General features: G+C 36.6%; 1 protein-coding gene across 1 annotated transcript in view; it reads left to right on the top strand.

The window, feature by feature from the left end:
• Nucleotides 1–349: 349 nt before the first annotated feature.
• ACO2 (aconitase 2) overlaps nt 350–18,271 on the top strand; it is a 32,072-nt gene continuing 14,150 nt past the window's right edge. The window contains exons 1-11 of the mRNA XM_039335564.1: nt 350–505; nt 2,054–2,196; nt 4,473–4,731; nt 7,198–7,290; nt 13,232–13,390; nt 13,712–13,862; nt 14,488–14,592; nt 14,966–15,057; nt 15,300–15,405; nt 15,904–16,061; nt 16,167–16,240. Coding sequence (XP_039191498.1) covers nt 470–505; nt 2,054–2,196; nt 4,473–4,731; nt 7,198–7,290; nt 13,232–13,390; nt 13,712–13,862; nt 14,488–14,592; nt 14,966–15,057; nt 15,300–15,405; nt 15,904–16,061; nt 16,167–16,240 — 1,376 coding nt within the window. The 5' untranslated portion in view covers nt 350–469. The remainder of the gene's footprint in view (nt 506–2,053; nt 2,197–4,472; nt 4,732–7,197; nt 7,291–13,231; nt 13,391–13,711; nt 13,863–14,487; nt 14,593–14,965; nt 15,058–15,299; nt 15,406–15,903; nt 16,062–16,166; nt 16,241–18,271) is intronic.

Consider the following 18,271-nt stretch of genomic DNA (forward strand, 5'->3'; position numbering starts at 1 on the left):
ACATTTCCAAAGATTAACATATCTAGTCCTTTCATGATAAAGCCGCTTCACCCGTTCACGTGCAATCGAAGGCAAATAGAATTAATTTAAAATAACGCTTGAATGTTTTTATTTTATATAGGCAATCTCAGCCACTGAAACAGAAATAAATACAATTTTTTCAATGTAAAACTCCAATGTATTAACCCTGTCCAACCAGGCAGATGAGTTTCTCTACATTTTTCAGGTCTCTATGTTTTGTACGATAATTGACAATTGCGGAATTTTTTTAACCGTTTCCTGTTGATCTTTCAGTCCTCCGGAACTACATATATTATAACTTCCAGGGTCAAGGAGACAGTGTCTCTTGAGTTCTTGGAAAGGAAAACGTGACGATGGCCCTAAAAAAGCCCCGCCTATAAATACGCTTTTACAAAACGTCGGTGCGTGACGCTATTGCCAGGCGACTTCATCTTTGTCAGTGAACAAAATGGCGCCGTATTATGTCCTAGTCAATCGGTTACAGGTGAGCAAAGTGGTGGTAGAACGGGTTGATAATAGATCCGAGGTAAAAACCGAGCGCCTCCCATCTAACTGATGGCGAGGAGGGCAGCCGAAGTGGGCCTACCTGTTTGTTCTTGGTTCTTGGCATTCTCCTTCCTTGCTGTAGGTCAGCATGTTCCTCCTGCTTGTATCTCTCTGGAGCGCACGGGGTAATATTTGCTCGATAGCAAGGCAGCAAACTGACTTCTCTCCTTGGCATATGCATGAATAGATTTTGCTCTCTTTTTTGCACTGCAAGGTTGCCTGGCAGTTCTCTGCCCTTGCAGCCAAGGTGAGGGCAAGGTGATTGGCATCCTGCCCTGCTTTTTGAGACAATTTAGGTCATTGTGAGAGTGATAGGTATTCCAAACATCATTATACTGAATATTGCTTTGCTTTCATGTATTATAGTCCTGAAATAATTAGACCATCTAGATTCAATTCCTACCCAATTCAAATGATTCTGTTCTGAACTCCTAATAAATCGCAGTGCTTATAGTAAAAGTGCAGGTGTTAGTGTGGCATATTGCTTTGTTTTGTGCAAGAAAATTCCCACTTTTAAAGCACATTATTTTAGAGCAAGGATCATTAGTATGACTTGATATACATGGAGTCACAGCCTTTTCAAACATACTTAGGAACTCTACAGGGTCATTTTTAGTTGGTTTTAGATAGCCATCTCTGTGCATATAATCAGAATTACTAGTTTTTCTTTATTTGGTTTGTGAATTTGGTTTGCTTTTAACTTTTGTTCACTTTCTCTAGTGATTTTGGTGCATAGGTGCACAGATAACTATACTTTATAAATGTAAAATGGAAATTGATTTTGTTAATCTAAAATGCCAACTCTCAGAGATTGGGAGTGAATGACTGGCTCAGTCAGACCTGAGGTGGAACTAAAACTCATGGTCTCCCTGTTTTAGTCTGGTGCCTTCACCATTAAATCAAATTGGCTCTAATTTCTCTCAACTGTTCATTTAATTGTAATTATGATTCATTGCTTCAGAGCAATAGTAGAAACCCAATTCAGTACATGAATTAGATCCAATTTTCCAATGTTTTTGGTGGGAAATAGATCAAGAGTGACATTAGATAACATCAGGAGTCTGATTCTAGATACCCTTCTCTTAGTTATAACTCATATTTTATCATGGGCTCTATCTTTAATTAGGTTAGAATTTTGTTTCAGATGAGATATTTTAGCAAATGCTGACATTATATTGTTGGATATTGAATGGAAAAGTGAACCATCTTAGTGAAGTGTTACAAGCATAAAAAAGTAACATTATAAATATACTGCTCAAAAAAATAAAGGGAACACAAATGTATAGGATCCTATACGTTTGTGTTCCCCTTATTTTTTTTGAGCAGTATACATTGTTCAAAAAATGGTACTTCCAGCTTTCTGTCCTCTGCAGAGACCTTTTTAATTCATAAAAACATCCTGATGAAATTTAATTATATATTTATATACAGAAGGTATAAATTTAATTGTCAATGATATTAGCTAACTGTTATCTGTTTTGTTTAGCAACTGTTAAGTAAAGGAGTTCGAAGGTACCATGTATCCACCCTCTTATGCCAGCGGTCCAAAGTGGCTATGAGCCAGTTTGAGCCTAATGAATACATACAATATGAACAGCTTGAAAAAAACATCAACATTGTTCGGAAAAGGTAAGAATGAAGAAGATATAGCTGTTATTACACAGAAGCATGTGCTTGTTTGAAGGAGTCAATTTATCTGCTTGACTTCAATTCCAAAGGATCAAAATATGCCAGTTGTTTTCATAGAAGATTCAGGGAAGTACAGGCCAATTTCCTTATCATCCTATAATATAATTTGATGAAAAGTGCTGTTAAAGATTATCATGTGTATAGGATAAACCTTGTAGCATCGGAATCAAGTTCCTTCCTTGCTAAGATTTTAGAGTACTTTCAGAATGCTTAGTATACCAAGCTTATAAATAAAATTAAATTTGAGGGAAAGTTAAAACAAAATGGTTAATGCAGTTTAGAGTATCAGTTATAAAGTGCATTTATCTTTGTATCTATTGAACAGGCCTAGGAAGTAATAAGTGATCAGGAAAGGGATTCTAGAATTGTGGATAGTGAAAATAGTAGATCATTTAGTAGTTGTTGTGAAAAGGGCAAATACTATTGTGGGATGTTAGAAAGACAATCTAAAATAACTGTCAGAGTAGTAATGTCACCATACAGTTTTATGATGTGACATTGCTTAGAAAATAATATACTGTTCTGTTTATTGTAGCCCAAAAGAGTATTATAGAATGGAAAGGAAATAGGTACAGGAAAAGTCTGAAACAATATTTTGCTTAGGAATGTTTGCTTAGGAAAAATGCAACTGAAGGTAGATATGGTACAAGTATTTATAGTTAGGCAGGAATGAAAGTGGTTAATAAAACCCGAGTCATTTAGTGAAGTTGATCAATAGAAGATTCAGAAGAAGTAGAATTCTATAAAATGGTAGTAAGAGGCTGAGTGAAGGGCTGGGTAATGTTAATATTAGAGTTTTACTGGTATCCCAGTTTGGGGCTTCTCTTAGCTGTGATGAAGGGGGAGAGAAGGAAAGCAACATATAAGCAACCTTCCCTCAAATCTAGATCTGTACATTTTGCTTCTCCTTCACAATTAACTGGCAGCCATTTCATCAAGTTAAAGCAAAGAGAAATGCCGAGCTCAGTGAGATATTAAGAACTGGTATCCCAAGTTTTCTTATTCTTGTCCTATCCCCCTCTTTTTAATTTATATGTATTTCTTTTTCAATTATAAGCCTGAGGACAGCCTATTTTTTAAAAAAACAACAACATGTAAGTTGCACTGGGAAGTATAGTTCATAAATACTCTAAATAAATACATATTTGACATAAATGAAACAGAATGCTGAACCTTTGATTTGATCCATCATGATGTTTGAGTATTCTTATAATCTAAATAAATTGAAGATACTTTGGGACAAAACTTTGTAGAGATAATTAGGGAGTGTTAAAAATTTCTTCTGTATGGATAACGGCTTTGTATTTTTTTTAAACTGGCTGTTGATAGCAAATCTGGGCATGAGAATATTTGCATTAACTGGTTTATTATTTGTAATTCTAAGGGAAAAATAAAAAGTACATCTTACATTTATATGTACTTTAGAGATTTTTTTCTCTTAATAAAATATTTATTAACATATAATAAGAGGCTGCTCATCAGAAATTAAGACATCAGAAAGTCAAATATTTTTAGGAGCCAATACAGACACAACATGTTTATGATCAGGCAAGCAGGAGTGAAGTGTAGGATTTTGACATTCCTCTCCTGCCATTTCCCATTTGGATGACTACAACTGTTACCTGTGATGTTCACAAGCTATTGTTATGCTGATGTAGAATAGCTTAGGTGTCGGGGTGTGGGGTGTTCATGACAATCTTTGCTTTAAAGTAGTGCCTATAGGTGTATGCATATCTAAATAAATATTACAACAAGTTTAAATAGTAGCTGAAACTCTGCAAAATAGTATTGTGCTAGACTATGGCATTCTCTCATGAGATTCAGGCAAAAATGCATAATTTCTCAAGAGAAAGATCACTGAAACCAGCTAGCTTGATTTTGGGTGCAGGTTTTCATTCTTTATTGCTTTCTTATTGTATAAACCATATACAGGCGTTGAGTTTCCCATTTAATCAAAGTAGAATCTAAGAAATAGTATGTAACATTAACAGCAGCTGAAATGAAAAAATAGGCTTACAAATAACATTAGACTGTATCAGTATCAGAACTGTTTATTTATGTCCTTTGTCTCCTGTGGTGATCATTTAGCCAGATATTACTGTACAGTTACAAGAAGGATTTTTAGGATTCTCATTAAAACTCTTTTGTCTGAAATATGTGATATGATTAACATGTATGAGTTGAAATATATGTTCCTTGCCTTTTCCTCCCAACAGACTGGACCATCCCCTGACATTGTCAGAAAAGATTGTATATGGCCATTTAGATGACCCTGTCAATCAGGATATTAAGAGGGGCAAGACATATCTGCGTCTGCGGCCGGATCGTGTAGCTATGCAGGATGCCACCGCCCAGATGGCCATGCTGCAGTTCATCAGTAGTGGGTTGCCTAAGGTGGCAGTTCCCTCAACTATCCATTGTGATCACCTTATTGAAGCTCAACTAGGTGGTGAAAAAGATCTCCGAAGAGCAAAGGTCAATATTATTTAGCCTAGGGTGAAATCGTTGGTTCAAATTTAACATGAAATTAGCCCATCTTACATTTGACTCCTGCACTATAACATAAAAATTACTCTTACAAGAGTTTTTTGGAGAACTGTGGCCTGAAAGATGAAATTGTAGCCTATCCTGTCTCAAGCTCTGGGTTCAAGAATTATCTTGTAGAAGGCCAATGAGACACAAATACAAAATTGATCCTCTTGTGGGAGTTAGCATTGAAGTAAGTAAGATTGGCTCCAAATCTCTGCTCGCCTTAAGAGGTATTATCCTTTTTTTCCTCTTAATCTTCCATATTAGCTCTTCACTTGTTATTTTTGTTTTTCAAATTGGCTTTATACTTAAAGTTTTCTGTGACAAAAGTAAACATTCATCCTATGTTGCAATTGCATTTTAATTGACCATGTGCCTTGAGCATAACCATATGTATCTGAGTGGAAGCTGACCTGAATTGAAGGCTGCCCCATCCCAAACCTGAGAGGAGGAGTAGAGGGAGAAAAAGTCCCCAAACTTCAAAATCCTCTATAACAGTGGTCCCCAATCTCGATCTGGACCAGCAGCTGTGGGGGCAGGGATGGGAAAGGGGATGGTGATAGGCTTATGCCTGTTGCTTCCACAAGTGGAGCTTTGCGTGCTCATGCACTCACCTGCCGCTTCAGCAGCTTGGTTCCCAACGGGCTTGAGGCCCAGTACTGGACCACAGATTGGGGGTTGGGGACCCCTGCTCTATAGTGCTTAGTTTTGCCACTTGGAGAACCTAAAGTTACCAAATCCAATGAAACCAATGCTATCAATCCCCCTGATAAATGCATGCATGCATAACACTTGTGCTTTCCTGTATGTATATATCTGATGGAGATCACATCAGAACGAAGGCATACCATTCTGGGAATTGAATGTTTTGGAGAACTGTGAGTTACTATTTTTTTCTATGGATCACATTAATCTGAATTAATTTGGATTTTTGGAAAATTACTGGACCGTCTCTAGATTAGTTGATTAGTGTGATTTGGAAGAATAATGGAATGTTCTGAGGTTTTCTGGGATGACAGGTTTTTGCAGATACCTAATAAATAATACCTGATTTATGGACAGGTTCAGAAGCTTTAAGGAGGTAGTCCTATATGTGTTCTGCAAATACAGAATGGAAAAGAATGAAAGGAAATTCATGATCTGGGATGCTGTAGGCTCCTTCATGTATATATATGCCTTTAATTACCTATCTAGTCCTAAATTCTGTGAAGTTAGAATTGAGGGAACAATACTTGGATTATTCCAAACCCTGAGCATCAGATATTTTTCCAAGCTATAGTGGGCTAGGAATTCTATGGCTTACACAACAACCAGCGTAACATTCTTCAGAGGAAATAGCAAAATAGACAAATGTAATTTAGATTACAAGTCATACAGTTCAGCAACAATTCATAATCTTATAAAGATCAGAAGTGCTTGAGTGAGGAATTTCATCTTCATTCATTAGCAATAAAATCCTTACTTTGTATTCTCTATTCAATTGCTGTTCAAGAATTGTCTATTTTGCATGTTTTTGGTAGTTAATTTCCATTTTTTATTATATTCCTCTCTATGAACTTTACTTACTCAATGAATTCTAATGCTAGTCATTTGAACTTCTTTGAAAGTTTTGAAACCCTTCCCCTTTTTTTGTTTGTTCCATGGCAATAGAATAAAAATTGCAGCTGCACTTTTAAGGTAGCTATTTGGCACCTAATAAATTAAGATGAATGAGCAATGACACTGCATCTAATCATACCATGTGATGTACTCTGTTCTGGTTAAGTCCCTTGAGTTGTTGTAAATATCAGTTAAAAGCTTCAGCCAGTTTATTGTAGAGGAAAAGGCTTTCATATCCAAATTTTGTCTCAATAGAAGTCCAACATTTAACATAGATTGTTTATCTTTGCTTATTCCCTAAGAACACACATCTCCTTTTTATTGTATTTAATAAGAAAATATTTTGATGAGTAATCATCAGTTCATTACAGGAGGAGAAAACTTCATTCTAATAGTCTATGATGCCTTGTTAAGCTTGTTTTTAATTCATGGGTTGATCCTGGTTAGTATTTGGATGGGAAATCTGCACTATGGATTAGGCTGGAAAGTTGAAAAAAAAACACACCCTGAAGGAAGCAGTGGCAGACCACTTTTGTAATCAAGAAAACCACGCAATCAGTAGACCTTTGCCTTTTGATCAGGTGTTCTGAAAATTTGAAAACCCTTGATGTGTCCTCTCCAAAATGCTTGCCAGTGCAGCATTCCAGTATCATTTTGTTGTCTTATTTAAAGAGTTCTGACATGAAACTCTTGAAATACTAATGAAACTGCGTGCAATTGAAACTGTCACTTGAATTTTACTAAATAGTTAAGCCAGTCCTGCTCAGATGAATATATTTAATGAACGTGCTTTAATTTTGTACATATAAACAGGATATTAATCAAGAAGTATACAACTTCCTAGCCACATCAGGTGCCAAATATGGAGTGGGTTTCTGGAAACCAGGATCAGGAATTATTCATCAGGTAAACTTTTCTTTGTTAAGGGAAAACTAGGCAAAGTTAGAGACAGGAAGTTAATTTGTGCTAAATTGGATACTCACTGTTCTGAATATTGATTGACAGTAACTGTTGGGACTTCAGCCCCCAACTTCAGAAAATTTCCTAGCTGCTGTTCAAAGGGATAAAAAAGTCAGGAAAGTAACTAATTACATAGAATTTCATTATAATTCTGTGAGTGGTACCAATCTCTTAAAATATAGTGTTGTTTTTTTATCTTTCAAATCTAATTCACTTATCGGAGAACTTGCTAAGTTCCTTGCATGTTTTCTTCCTACTGAGATGAATTATTGAAAGCCAATATTTTGAAGGATTATAGATTTTTCTTCTCCACAAATTAAAATGATATTTTTCTGAATTAGAGCTTGTTATAATAAATGTTTCTTGGATAGAGTGATTTTTCTTGTTTTTTTAACAACTTCTTGGTTTTTCAAGGCCCTGGGGAAATGAAGTGACTTGGTGTGCTGGTGAAAGAAAACCTAAAACTATCTGAGCACGTCCTAAGGTTACTCCATGGTGATAAAGCAGTAGAAGCTTAACTACTTTTCCCTTATTGTATCAGCAGATTGTGCATTGTTTAGAAGGCAAATTCCCTTATAAATAATAATAATAATAATAATAATCATCATCATCATCATCTTCTGACTATAAGCAGTGGCATGACAAAGCAACAATGGTGCATTGGAAGATCTACAAGAAATATAATTTGCCTGCAAGCAAGAACTGGTGGGACCAAAAGTTAAATTGCTTTGGGACTTTAGAATTCAAACAGACAAGCACCTGTCACATAACACATGGACTTAACAATTGTCAATAAGACAGACAAAAAAGTCTGGATAGTGGATGTGGCAGTGCCTGGACACAGCAGAATAGAAGAGAAGGAACTGGAGAAGATAACAAAATACAAAGATCTACAAATAGAAATAGAACAACTGTGGCAAAGGCAAGCAAGGGTAGTACTAATAGTAATAGGTGCCTTGGGTGCAATCCCAAAACAGCTGGAGCACTGCTTGAACACCATTAGCACTGACAAATTTGCCATCAGTCAATTGCAAAAGGCTAGGAACAGCTTCCATCCTGTGATGATGTCTGTAATAGTATCAAACATCCACATCTGCCAATCCCAGGTCCTTGGTAAGGACTCAATAGATAGACAAAAATGCCAAATCCAGTATGAACATCTGACTGACTTGATGATCAGTTGTTCAGACTGGGTTTGGCATTTTTGTCTACCTATTGAGTCCTTACCAAGGACCTAGGATAGGCAGAGCTGAATGTTTGATGGTGTTACAGTTATTGTCATAGGATGGAAGTTATTCCCAGCAAGGCCGCCTTTTGTAATTTGTCATGCCACTGCTTGTAGTCAGTCTATGCAATCTTCTTGCAGCAGGTTACCAGGTGATCCACTGTTTCTTCAGCTTCTTTGCATAGGCGACACTTACTGTCTGTTGCTGTCTTCTCAATTTTGGCTTTGTATTCGTTTGTCCTTAAGGCTTGGTCTTGTGCAGCCAAAGAATTAGTCCCTCAGTCTCTTTCTTCAACTTTCCTGCTCTTAGCCATTACCAGTTCTGGTTATTATCTGCTTTCCCAGCTATTTTTATTAATGTACTGGCCATGTAGTGCTTTGTCTTCCCACGCCTTCCTTCTGTTCTTCATTTGGTTTTTCTTGTAGGCCAGTTTGGTCTTTTCAGTAGTCAGTAAGCCTTCCTGATATATTAACTTCAGTGGATCTTCATCATTGTCCTTTAGATATTCTTCCAAAGCCCCTTTTTCTTCTTCAACCATTTCATGTACTTGCAACATTCCACGCCCACCTATTTGCCTTGGTAGGTAGAGTCTGTCAATGTCACTGTGTGGATGAAGGGCATGATTCATTGTCATTATTTTTCTGGTCTTCCTTTCCATTGCTTTTTGTTCTGCTTGAGTCCAGTCCACTATTCGAGCTGTGTACCTAATGATTGGAATTGCCCAGGTGTTGATTGCCTTCATGGTATTTCCTCCATTGAGTTTGGACTTTAAGATCTTCTTCCTCTCTTGATGTATTCACCTCTAATCTTTTTCTTGACTTCAGTGTGCTTGATGTTTTCAGCTTGAAGGATACCCAGGTATTTGTAGTAATCATCCTCATCCAGACTCTTAATGTTATTTTCGTGGAGCATCTTGATTCCTTCAGTTTTCACTATTTTTCCTTGTTTGATAGTGGGTGTGGCACATTTTTCCAAGCCAAACTCCACTGCAATATCTTGCCTATCTATATGGACAGTGTTGAGCAGCGATTCCATTTCAGATGGAGTTTTTCCATACAGCTTCCAATTGTCCATGTAAAGGAGGTGGGATAGTCTGGCAGATGTTTTTGATGTTTGATAGCCATGGCCTGAGTTATTCAATATAGTTGACAGAGGAAACAGTGCAATGACAAATAGTAGTGATAGTGAATCTCCTTGAAATATTCGTCTCTTGATATTAATCTCTCACCATTGATCTGCAGTTGTGTCTTCCATTGTGCCATCGATCTTTGATCTTTGCACAAACTTTCTGATATTTCTACTGATTCCTGTTATTTCTAGGCACTTGATTATCCAGTCATGTGGCAGAGAGTGAAATGCCTTTTTGTAGTCAATCCATGCTACTTTTAGTTGGTCTTCCTTCTCTTGCAGTTTTCCAAGATCATTTTGTCAATTAGAAGTTGATCTTTGTTCCTCTGCTATTGGGGCAGTTTCCTTTCTGCTCAGATGGAAAGAAATTGTTTTCAGATGGAAAGAAATTGTTGGACTGCATCAGCTACCATACCAGTTAGCAATTTGAAAATTGTTGGTAAGCAGGTAATTGGCCTGTAGTTGCCTAGTGGTGCCCTTTTTGCTGGATCTTTCATTATCAGGTAGATTTTTCCAGTTAGCCACTCTTCAATTTCACCTCCTTGTAATATGTTGTTGAACTACTTGGCAACGAGTGGGTATAGACCAGTTAGATGTTTCAACCAAAAACCATGCAATTCATCTTCACCTGGTGCTGACCAATTCTTGATCTTCCTTGCTCTTTTCTCTACCATTCTGCTGTCATTACTAGTTTTTTCATTTCAACTTTTTTATTCGCAGCTACCTCCTTTAACCAAGCTGCATCCTGGTTAAGGATGCAGAACTGCACTGTTTCTTCCTTGTCAGGTACTGACGGATTCACTGCAGTTTCTCCATTGATGGATTGGTAGAAATGTTTCTGATTGGATTGAAATTGGAGGTTCTGCCTATAATTTGCAAGTTGAGCTTCATATCTGCTATAGCTGTTATTTACTGCTTTATTATTTCCAGTGCTTCCTTGATCTTCTTGTTTCTAAGTGGCATTTCTTGATTAGCTATTCTTTGGTCTTGTTCTTCAGCTTCTTTTCTTTCATCTGTTCTAGCTTGCTTGCATTTGATCTCAACTTGCTGTTCTTATTTTTCAGTGTAATCTTCCATTTTTGTAGTGCACTGTTTGGCTTTTTTTCTTCTTCGTTGATTTTGCATCCCAGGTGTTCAGTTATAACTAGCTGTGCTATACATTAATTGGTTTGTTTCTTGCAGTGAGTTGGTGCTTATACTTGATATTGCAGTATTTGCATCTTTTATCGCTTGTCCTAGCTATTTCTTTGGAACAGGCTTCAATGTAGGCAGCTTTATTCTGATGTTTTTGTGCTGTTCTAGATGCTCAGTTATTCTTTGTTTCAATTCTTTTATTTCTTTAGTTAGAGGGCTTTGTTCTTGAGGCAGAGGTGCCTGGTTTCCAAATGAAAACAATTATATTTCTCTGCTGGATACCTCTATGGCCAACTCCCCCTGGTTTGCCTCTACATTCTGAGTTACTTCTGGCAAGGCTTTGATTTCTTTACCCTGGGTAAAACCTTTGTGGTTCTTCCAGTTCTGCTTCTGTGAATACTTTATTTCATATTATAAATTGATGTTGATCTGCTAGCCTCTGTTCTGTTATTTCTGATTCTGGATTTTGTTCTTTCCAGAACTGGTGCATTCATTTTAGATATCCTTTTCTTGTTGGACTTGATCTGTTAATAACAGATCATTGTTTCTCAGTTTTCAATCACTGTGTATTTGCGACGGGTAAAAACCTTTTCTTTCAGTAGTTCTGCAGCTGCTGGCCCTGGTTGCTCAGCCAACAGTCCTGAGTCCTGTAGCCCATTTTTCATCAGATATCCAGGAACTCCAACATCTAATGCAGACCTTGTTATCCCGGGCGGTGTCCAAGCCAGTATGGCATTCTGAAATTTATATTTCACTATATTTTTTATGGGAGAAAAACTCTTCCTCTGACTCTTCTGATGAAACCTGTCCAGTATGGTTGAGCCTCTGGCATAATTCTCATCTTCTTCAGGTAGTGCCTCACTGGGGGATTATTATTATTATTATTATTACTACTACTACTACTATTACTACTACTACTATTATTATTATTATTATCCACCAAATATTATACCCTAAAGGGTGGCACGTAGATTTCTCTCCTGGGTGCCTTGACAATGCAACATGGCATTTTGCTGACAAAATTGTTTAGGGTCAGCAAAATCGTGCTTCACCTGGGTTAAGTCCATTGTGGTGTTTGGAGCTCTTTCTGGACCTATAGTCTGAAATCAGTTTTCTCTTGTAAACTCTGATTAAGTTGATAGGATGTTCTTAAGATTTTCCCTGGCCATTTGTGGGTTTGATTCCTACCCCTTCTGGCTCTTTACGAGAACAGGGTGACACATTGTTTCTGAGAGGTGGTTCACACTGTGGAAAAAGGTAACATCGGCATCCATTAAGGAGATCATGGTATGTCATTTCAAGAGGCCCTTCCTGCTTACATCTGTATTGGTTAAGTATTGCTCTGTCTCTAATCTTCCTTTTGGGGAGAACCTAAGGAGACTATGTTTGGAGTTCAACTATAGCAGACTCTAGAGGAAGCAGATTATCTGGATCTTTCCAGTAAGGCCAAGGCATGGGACTGAGATAGTATTAGTCACTCTAATATTATCTCTGTTGTGACCTTGATGGGAAGAGGATTAGCACCCCCTGGTCCTATTGGACCTTTCAGCAGCCTTCAGTATCCTCCACATTATACCCTTTTGGACTGCAAGAAGGGGTTGTCACTCTGAGGAGCCATGTTGCAGTAGTTCTTCTCCTTCCTCAATAGATAAGTTATTTGGTTGTGGGGATGAGAGTTCTGCCAAGCAGCCTCTCCTTTATGGGGGTACTACAAAGGTTAATCCCCTTTCTCCCTGACTTCTGAATGAAGTCATTGGGAGAGGTCATTGAATGACTTGGAGTTTGGTATCATCAATATGCTGATGGTGCTCAATTTTATATATAGCCACCCTGGATGTACAAGTAATGGTATGTATGTGTTGACCCAGTGTCTCTGTTGTGAGAGTATGAATGAGGTAGAACAGGCTGAGACTGAATGTTAGCAAGATGAAGTCACTGTTTGGTCATTGTGAGTTACTAGTCTCTCCGGTGGTATCTCTTGATTGTTTAATAAATCTTTACTAAATTCCACTTTTAAATTAGTTATTTTTTACATACTGTTTTTTGAAGATCATTATAATTAAAGAATAATTTAAGATTGCAAGAAATTAGGAAACGTAGAGTCCTTCCAATGACAGGATGCCTTCCAGATACGTGACCTTTAATTCCTAAACTTTCATCATGCTAGCTGGAGAATTTGGAATTCCCAATATCTGGAGGAAGCCCAGATTGAAAAGAGGTGGTGGAATCTTATTTACTGTAATGTTAGCTTTATTCTGTGATTAATTTAGTTTTAATGTTTTTGAAAGATTATAACAAGCTCTGTAGTTTTGGTCCTGCTTTTGTACTAGAAGTTGAAAACATTTTAAAAGTATTAGTTTGCTCATCTTTGCTTAAATACATTGTACTGTTTGTCTCAGATTATTCTGGAAAACTACGCCTATCCTGGTGTTATGCTTATTGGCACTGATTCCCATACCCCCAATGGTGGGGGATTGGGTGGAATCTGTATTGGAGTTGGTGGTGCTGATGCAGTGGATGTCATGGCAGGAATTCCCTGGGAGCTTAAATGTCCAAAGGTAAATTAGAGAAGAATAAAAATGTTTCTTCATCCAGCAAATGAGACTATATGAACAAGAAAGTATTTTTTAAAAGTGAAGATGCTACAGTGCTAAATATGCTGCTGTGATGGATCAATTCTGAAGTTTTGGTCATTTCCCTATTCTTACTGACCACTGTGCTAAACATATGAGAGCCTTAACAGCAATTGACTTTTTTTATCCCAAGAGTAACTTACTTACGCGTTTCCAATTACTGTAATATATTACACAAAAGATTTGAGGGACTTAATATTTACTTAAATCCAAGCGATGTAATCTATTTTCATTGGTGGTTTTCAGGTGATTGGAGTAAAATTAACTGGTACTCTATCAGGCTGGAGTTCTGCAAAAGATGTAATCCTTAAAGTGGCTGGTATACTTACTGTGAAAGGTGGTACAGGAGCCATCATAGAATATCATGGGCCTGGTGTGGATTCCATCTCTTGTACAGGTGAGGAACAACCATTTCATATCAGTGAAAATGAATGTTTGATCATTGATGATAGACTGTTATGGGTATTACAGTGTTGTTATTTCACTGGACTAAAATACATAATTTTTGTAATCTATAGAGGGAAATACTTGACAGCCATTAAGCCATGAAGATCAGCATTGTTATGAGAAGTGCTGCTGTGTGCTTGTCCTTTTTTATGTCTGTTAGAAAATAATTATAAAGCTGAGTTGTATCAAATTTGAATTGCACAAGAACAGTTCAGTACTGTCATTGAACTACTTACTTGAAAGAATTTAATACATTCAGAGAACATCAAATGGTATTTTGGTTTCATTTGTTAGCAGTTTGGGGCATTCTGTCCAGGAAAATAAATGTTTTATAATATTTAAATATAAATTTAGTCCTGGGGAACCAGTCATGACTAGGGAGAGAAATGGCTATAAAGAATCGGAGATGGAATTCAACTATTTTTGGCCTTAAGAGTTATTGCTTGTAATTAAAATACATAAAATGCTATTTACCTCCTATCTTTATGTAAAACATTTTTTGTGAATAAACTAATTTGTGAGGGGGATTTACTTTGTGTTCAAATTTCACTTGTTTGAATTTCTTTCAACTCTAGGAATGGCGACTATCTGTAATATGGGAGCAGAGATTGGTGCAACTACTTCAGTCTTCCCTTACAATCATCGTATGAAGAAATATTTATCCAAGACTGGACGTGCTGGTAAGACCTTTGATGAGCGGTCAGATTTTATTGAAGGTCCTTATTTGTTTCCACTCTTCTCCCTTCTGGGAAACAGAGATAAAGTTAGGTTTAACAATTGCTTTATAGAGACGATGGTGATGAAAAATGAATATTCAGCAGTTTGGGTAGTGGTATAATAATGCATACATATAGTCCTGGTCCCAGTTGCTGTTGTGTCAAGAACTATCTACATTGGTGTACTTTGTATTAGCTTTCATGTTTTGGTACAAACATATTTTGGGTGAGGCAGAGACCTGTCCGGTAATTTAGAAAAATTAATTGTTCATTCTTCACAGGTGATCGTAATCAATTTTTCTCTTTCTAATCTGTCGTCTTCTTTCTCTGTTTTCAGAAATTGCTAATGTGGCAGATGAATTCCAAGAGCATTTGAAACCTGATCCTGGTTGTTCCTATGATCAGCTAATTGAAATTAATCTCAGTGAGGTAAGTCGTTCTTGTAGCTTCTGAAGAAAGCTAGAGAAATAACAGAGGTTTAGAAGGAGATCTCTGGTACGTGTGTTCGTTTTTTTACTTATCTTTGCTGCTGAGAAGGCTGTAAGAACATTTTTAAAATATGCCTTATCTGGTGCAATTCATGCATTGATGTATTACAAAAAACAATTGTGTTCTTATAATGGTCTTTAGAGTGTTCTCAAATATTTGCTTGAATTTTTTCTTTCTTAAAGCTGAAACCCCTTATCAACGGACCTTTTACACCAGATCTGGCACACACAATAGAAGAGATTGGCTCTGTGGCAGAAAAAAAGGGGTGGCCAGTAGATATTCGAGTTGGTGAGTAGGATTTATCTGGCTGACTCTTCTCTTTTTAAGGTAGTTTTCTTCTCCACCTTGACAGTCAAATAATATTTCTTTTACATTTAAACATTCTTTGCACATTGTATTTTATTCTGCCATGCCAATATCTGGAAAAAATAATATTGGCTTACTGTAATATGTTGGAAGCAATATTCTCATCTATTTTGCACTGTTTATTATAGGGTTAATGGTCCTGTTTATATATTCCAAGTGATTTAATAAAATTATTTAACTAAACTGTTTGGAAAATGAAACTATTCACTACAAATTTTCATCCTATTCTTAAGAAGTAGCTCATGCCATTTAATTCAAATTGATATGATGGAATACTGGCTGTTTCCCCCTAATCTCACTTTAAAATGCTACAGCCATGCAAAAGTTATGGATTCAGATAACTCTTCTAGTGGAAGAAAAAGAATTTTCAGCAAAGTTTAAAAGAATCTGATAGTGATATTCTCTGTTCCATCTTCACAGGTCTGATTGGCAGCTGCACTAATTCAAGCTATGAGGATATGGGGCGCTCTGCAGCAGTGGCAAAACAAGCACTAAATCATGGTGTTAAGTGCAAGTCTCAGTTCACTATTACACCTGGTTCAGAGCAGATACGGGCCACAATTGAAAGAGATGGATATGTAAGCATTCTTTTTCCTCTTTGCAGTTGGAATATACTTTTTTAAAAATCAGGTTGAAGACCAGCACCTCGTCTGCTGTTTAATTCTGTTTTCTATTTCCTTCAGTCAAAAGTCTTACGTGATGTTGGTGGAATAGTTCTTGCTAATGCATGCGGGCCATGCATAGGCCAATGGGACAGGTAAGATGTTATATGTGTGGAAAAACTATGTTGATTTCCCATAAGAAAGAAGTATTTTATTTTTTATTAGACAAACTAAAGAAAATACATAAACAGAAATAAAACAAAGGAATAAATAAAATTGAATAAAAAAGAAACTTATAAAAATTACAGGCAATCTCTGTTTGGCAAATGACTTGTTAAGTGACTATTCACAATTACAACTATAATAAATAGTAGTAAACAGTAATAAAAAAATTATTTTCCAATCAATGTGCGCACAATCAAATGTCTGTGCCTGATAGCAACATATATTGGAGTGAGTAATACGGGTGTTACTGCATAATAGAACTTTATCTAAATGAAGCAGCAGCAACCAAAGATCTTTGCAACTTCCCCTTTCTCTGTCATGTGCTTTGCTTAGTGACTGTTTTGCTGGAACCAGTTGCAGTTACTAAATAAGGACAGTTGACATTGTGAAACTATAAATTTTAAGTATATCATTAGTTAATTATGAATAACTTTAAAAGTTGCCATTAAACTCTGAGCCAAATATCCTAGTGTAAATAATCAAATAAGATTATATCCTACATTAAATTCAATCTCTGTTGTTAAAAATGTATTCTAATTTAGATGTCCTATAAAACTAAAGTACTTTAAGAATAGAGAAACTCAATTTTGGATGTGATACAAATCCATGTCTGAAGTTATATAAGTAATCCTCGATTTACGACCGTAACAGAGCCTGTCTATTACAATAATGGTGGTCATTAAGCAAACCACCATGGTCATTAAGTGAATCTGTAGTCATTAAACAAATCCATTGTTCACTATGGGGCGTTTTTTCAAAAATGGAAGTAAATGCTGGGTTTTGGCAAAAATGTCATGAATTGCAGTCATGTGACCACAGTGCCACAGATGGCAGTAAATGCCTGCTGCCTGCTGGTTACCAAACACCAAAAAGACATGACCCTGGGTGGGGGGAGTGGGATGGGCAAAAGAACTTTGGAACTGGTCATAAGTAACTTGGGGAAGAGGGGTCAGTGGCAACTTTGAACAATTGCTAAGCAACCGGTCATAAGTTGAGGACCGCTTATAGTTGAGAAATGATTTTTAGCTTGAACTTTATACAGGTAGTCCTCAACTTACAACCATTAATTCAGCAACCATTCAAAGTTACAAAGCACTGAAAAACATGACTTACAGATGTTCCTCTCACAACGATCATAGCATCCTCATGGTCATGTGATCAAAATTCAGGCACTTGGCCTGTATTTATGACAGTTGCAGCATCTCAGGTTCACATAATCACCACTTGAAACCTTACTAGCTGGCTTCTGACTAGCAAAATCAATGGGGGAAGTTAGATTCTCTTAACAGTGACCTGATTCACCTAACAATGGCAGTGATTTGCTTAACTGTGCCAAAAATGGTCATAAAACAAACATGCTTCACTTACCAATCACCTGCTTAGCAGCAGAAATTCTGATCACAATTGTCATAAAGTGAGAACTACCTGTATCACATTTATATCTATAGAGGTTCTCAGTCAATGTATCACATTTACATTTAAGTTATGGAGTTATTCTAGGCATTCAAACATACTCCTCCTACAGCTTAGTCATTTTCCAAGTGACAAGTTCAAACATCTTTTCCAGTAAAAAGCATATTGATTGTGGATATAATAAAAGTTGTAAAATGCTGTTTCCTTTAATTAAAACCAACAGCACTATGTAGTACCCATGGATTAAATGTTATTATATAGACAGAGCATGTATGTAAAATAAAAAAAACTTCTGGCAACAGCAACAAAAAAAAAGCATATAACATCTGTGCAGCAGTTCGTATATGCCAAGCTAATTCAATATATTTTGAAGGAACATACAGTTTGTAAAGTTCAATAAGAATACAATATCACAGGCTGAAATGAGAATTCAGTTTTGAAAATTTCTTTCATTCTAATATGGATCATTTTCCAAAATGGTTGGGCAACATTATAATAGTACCACAAATATGAAAGAATGATCTGCTTATTTTCAGCAGTTTTTGGAG

Source organism: Crotalus tigris, unplaced genomic scaffold (genome assembly GCF_016545835.1).
Source record: "Crotalus tigris isolate CLP2741 ecotype Arizona unplaced genomic scaffold, ASM1654583v1 scf7180000017644.4837335, whole genome shotgun sequence".
NCBI lineage: Eukaryota > Metazoa > Chordata > Lepidosauria > Squamata > Viperidae > Crotalus > Crotalus tigris.